Consider the following 4,954-nt stretch of genomic DNA (forward strand, 5'->3'; position numbering starts at 1 on the left):
TCCCTCTCTCTCCCTCTCTCTCTCTCTCTGTCTCTCTCTCTCTGTCTCTCTCTCTCTGTCTCTCTCTCTGTCTTTCTCTCTCTGTCTCTCTCCCTGTCTCTCTCTCTCTCTCTCTCTCTCTCTCCCTCCCTCCCTCTCTCTCTCTCCCTGTCTTTCTCTCCCTGTCTCTCTCTCTCTCCCTGTCTCTCTCTCTCTCCCTGTCTCCCTCTCTCTCTCTCTCAGGTCAGAACGATGGAGAGGGCAGAAGAAGTGAGTTACATTGAACATTTTATTTATTATAAACATGTTCAGATTTCAGCCTGTAGCTGTTCATTCGTCTCACAGGCACAAACACATTGTGTTCATGTTGTTTACACTACACATGTTTTATTTAAATATTACATGTAATATATAATATAATAATATGCTCATTCATTGCTCTCAGTTTAAATCATTTTAAACTTTAAACTCATACACAGGAAGAAGCTTCAACACTTTTATATCTAAATGTTGTCTTGGATTAAAGCTGCAGTCTTTTGTCCCTCAGTGTTTCCGTACCCGGTTCCTCCCATTGAAGAAAACGTGTTGGACGAAGGGAAAATGCTCAAACCCTGGGACACCAAGAAGGTAGCGGCTTTAAAATGTTCACTTCAGTGTTTAAGGCTTTCTCTTGATCTCAGTATAGTGACGTACCAAGCTGATGCCGGCAAACAGATGGTCTCCATGGAAACCGTAGAACTTTACTGCTGTAAAATCTCTTTCACTGCTGCAAATGCTTTAACTGTTTTCCTTAACTGAGGAAACCTGTGAAGAGATTCTGTGCAGCACCTTCAGTAACTCCCTCAGCTGAGCAGAAGTGACCGGCCCCACATTTATCTATCTATGTTTTTAAATTCTTTAATTATTTCGTTAATATTTTACTGTCTGATTGAAGCTGAATGTTACTCTTTACGTTTTCTTATTATTTCTTTATGTAAAATTTATCTCTGAACAAACGTGTTTTAACAAGTGAAGGTGACTTCATCTGATTCATGTTTCTGTCTCCAGTTGCCTCTGTTGTCGTCCAGACCCAAGTCCTGTGAAGTCCCAGGCATCAAGTAAGTCCAGCTCCACTAAACACACACACGCACACACTCTTTTCTTCAGTGTGGCCTGAACTGGATCAGTCCTTTTGAACCAGGGTCGGACTCTTCCTCTTCTTCTTCTTCTCCTTCTTCTCCTGTGACTCCCTGCGAGTCGCTTCCTCTCCTGCTGCGTTTGATTCTCAGCTTTAACTCGAAAGTGTCAAATATCAAACGTTGTCTCCAGCCTGTGACCACAGGAACTCACGGCCCTGAAGGAGACGTCCAGGGACAGGAAGTTAAATGTTGGTGTTTGAAATGAAGAAGAGTCTGTGTTTTCACGTCTCTGCGGCCGGAGGCGTTTCAGTCTCGTGAACGTGATACTGTCTCTGAGAAACGCCTCCAGGGAGCTTCTTCAGATTTGGTACAAACATTCACTTGGACTCAGGGATGAGCTGATTAGAATTTGGTGGTCAAAGGTCAAAGGTCAAGTTCCCTGTGACAAAAAAACACACTTTTTTTGGCCTTAACTCACAAATCCAAACGCTCATTATGACACAATTTAAGTCAAATGTCCAAAAGGATAAAATGATGAAGTGATGATATCCAAACAGGTCAAAGGTCAACTTCACTGTGACATCATAATGTTGTACAGAAACGCATCAGGCCATTATTTTAATGACACTTGTCTGATTCTTCTGCCCCCCCCCCCCAGTATCTTTACGTCCCCGGAGCAGCCGTCCACGCCGGCTCACGGCGTCCCCTCAGCTCTCAACACCGGCGGCTCGCTGCCCGACTTGTCCAGCCTCCACTTCCCCTCCCCGCTGCCCACGCCGCTGGACCAGGACGAGCCCGGCTACCCCGGATCCTCCTCTCTGAGTGGGGGCAGCAGCACCGGGAACTTGGCCTCCACCCTCACGCAGCTGGGCATCAACGCCGCCAACGCAACGGGAGGCAACGGCAACTTCCATCACCACACGCCAGGTCGGTACAGAGTGTGTGTGTGTGCGGGTGTGTGTTGATTTATTGTTGGGCTGAGTCTAGGTCTGATTTGTGTGTCTCCACTGATCAGACTGAGGTGGGCCAAGTCCGGTTTCAGTCCGGTTCAGTCCGGTTCAGTCCGGTTCAGTCCGGTTGGGGTTTAAAGATGATAGATTCCTTTGAGAGTCTGTCGTCCGTCTGTCTCGTCCTGGTGAACACGGTCTCACTGGAACACTCCCTTGAACTGGAGGATGAACTGATCGGGAGGTCAAAGGTCAACTCAAATCTCAGAAACATTTAAAGTAAAACTTTCCTCAGATTTGGCAGAAACACTCACTTCAACTCAAAGATGAACTGAGTATATTTTTGTGGTAAAAAAAACAAAACAATCTTTATTATTTGCTCATCTTTGCAGTTTTCTTTAACAAAAACATCTTTTCCACTTGAAGTTATTGTTGAATCCATTTGAATGTATTTATTTCAGACAGAGCGAGTCGTAAACAGCCTCAGAGGAGAGCGTCCCTCCGTCAGCTGGTGTTTATGTGCCTGTGTGAAATGTGTTTTTGCTCGAATGTAAAATTAAATCTGGCTCCAGATTTTGGTGAACGTGTGAAGAAATGTTGTTTTTGTGAAGCGGCGCTGCAGTAAGTGCAGAGTGATCCAGTGACCAGTTCTGTCTTGTGTCCTGGAAGCAGAGAGGGATGTTGTTGTGGATCTGACAGTAAAATTACATCAGAGTCGTTTGTTTGAAAAACTCCTTATTTATTTTTTATGCTGAAGAGTTTTTTGAATTCACATTGTCCAAACATTTTGGAAACGGTATTACAGGAGAGAGTTCTGTCGATCATTTCCATCAGTCATGAAAACCTTGTGCTCATAGAGTAAATATCAAATCTGGGATATCACTGAAAAACAGTCAGACAGGTTGAAACAGTTGAGTCAAACTTCAGAGGGAGAATGAAGACGAGCAGTAACGTTACCACGCGCTGCTCACAGACCCACTTCCTGCGTCGACTTTGATCTCCTGTATTTACTGGAGGTGTGAGCTCAGTCTTTCTGTGCAGTGAAGGATTATTACTGACATTTAAGCTTTGCTCATTTTCACTTTGATTTCCAAATAAGATGGTTTAGATCTTAGATCTTTGTGTTTCCTGACAGGTCAGACTTATTTTTAGACATCACAGGTCTCAGATGTTAAAGCTCCTCAAGTGTAAAGGTCTGTGTCCATGTGTAGTGTGATTATAGATCAGGTCTAGCTTCTGTATTAATACTGTGAAAGTATCAAAGCCTCAGTCCACAGAGAAATGCACACAGCCTGTATTCAGAAACTGAGCCTTAAAACCAGCCGTCAGGACTTCTGGAACTTTGTGATGTCACAACAAAGCAGTCACCAAGCCCCGCCCACCTGGACCCACCATCCAAACCTTTACAGGATTTGGTTTCTATGAGTGTTTTTACCTGAAATCTGCTATATTTTTATTGGATCACTCAGAAAACAGTCAGCCAATCAGAAGAGAGGTTCAGAGCCTCCTCTCTTCTGATTGGCTGACTGACCTGTTGTTACTAGAGCTGCAGAGAGAAGCCTGAGAGAGGAGATGTAAAACTACACTGAGATGGTTTTCATATCTTCTGATGGATCAACACTTCAAATAAAACACAGAAGAAGAAGAAACATGGAGCTTTAACTTAACATATATAATGTAATTACTACTAATTAATACAAATGACAGATACAACTTTTGAATATATTGATATTTTGGGTCTTTTCATGGGATTTGTTGATGACAAATAAAATAAATTCAGTTGTATTCTTTATGATTACAACCTTTGTTGAAGTAGCTTTCTGTCACTGTCTTCATCATATATTAATGTCAGGTCAGACGTGCACTGACACTGGACAAAGAGACGAGAGACGCCGTCCGGTTCGAGTCCCTGTGGTGACAGTTGAGCTGAAGCGTCCTCGGTCTGGACTCTGAGCTGCTCGGTGGTTGTGAATCAGTGTGGATGAAAGCGTCGGCTCAGTGACTGATGTGAGGCACAGCAGAGGAAGTATGTGGGTGAGAGCAGACGACATGAAACAAAGGGGGATGTACTGCGGAGCGGCGCTCTAAATTTAGCCACAGACAGGAGAGAGAGAGGATTCTGCTCTCGTGGGTCGAGCTGCAGTCGGAAAGTGTCGCTGTGTTTCATCGTTCAGACCTCAGGCCGCCGCTCCAAAACCTGAGCCTGGATCATCATGTGGTCTTCATGAGGCTGGTGGTCAGACAGAGTCACGTGGAACCACACGCTGTCAGCTTTTACTTTGAAAGTGTGAGACCAATGTGTTTCCAGGTATTAGAAGCATCTTGGCTTTTCTCAGAACACAGGAGCTTTTTAATTCTCAGTTCCCGGAGTAAAAATATCTACAGAGATCTTTAATGATACATATTATTATATAAATGAGAATATAATTATAATATAAGAACGTGATGATAAATAATGATGAGTGGCGAGGTCAGGTCGACCTGCCGCGAGGCAAGCGACAAGCTTTTAAGAATTGAGGGCGTTGTGTATTGACGAGTGTCACGTTTCCCGCTCATAAATAATAATAAGAATGTGTCACTTCACTCATGTGAACGCACGGTTTCCAAAGTGAAGCAAGATAATAAATAAACTGAGACACGTAATTTAAATAAAATAACAACTTCACGGAACTTCCTTCATCATCATCATCATCATCATCATCATCATCATCATCATCATCATCATCATCAGTTTTACTGAGATAACAATTTAACAATTAAACAGAAATCACTTGTTTCATATTCTTGAAACAGGACATTAAATTAGACGATTGTCTGATCACATGAGACAAACTGATTGATTAAGGCTCGTTCACGTGTGAGTGAGATTATAAAGGGGAACCATGAGAACTTTACATAGAGAGTTATATA

The 4,954-nt window shown here is 43.2% G+C and overlaps 1 protein-coding gene across 1 annotated transcript in view; it reads left to right on the plus strand.

The window, feature by feature from the left end:
• Window positions 1-4,954, plus strand: part of LOC147819702 (CREB-regulated transcription coactivator 2-like) — a gene marked incomplete at its 3' end in the record, with an annotated part of 14,675 nt that overhangs the window by 8,178 nt on the left and 1,543 nt on the right. Inside the window, exons 5-8 of the mRNA XM_087171923.1 lie at window positions 223-249; window positions 527-606; window positions 1,027-1,076; window positions 1,756-2,024. Coding sequence (XP_087028049.1) covers window positions 223-249; window positions 527-606; window positions 1,027-1,076; window positions 1,756-2,024 — 426 coding nt within the window. The remainder of the gene's footprint in view (window positions 1-222; window positions 250-526; window positions 607-1,026; window positions 1,077-1,755; window positions 2,025-4,954) is intronic.

The sequence above is a fragment of the Seriola lalandi genome, unplaced genomic scaffold (genome assembly GCF_002814215.2).
Source record: "Seriola lalandi dorsalis isolate HSWRI2012SDOR001 ecotype SW California unplaced genomic scaffold, Sedor1 jcf7180002050330, whole genome shotgun sequence".
NCBI classification, from domain to species: domain Eukaryota; kingdom Metazoa; phylum Chordata; class Actinopteri; order Carangiformes; family Carangidae; genus Seriola; species Seriola lalandi.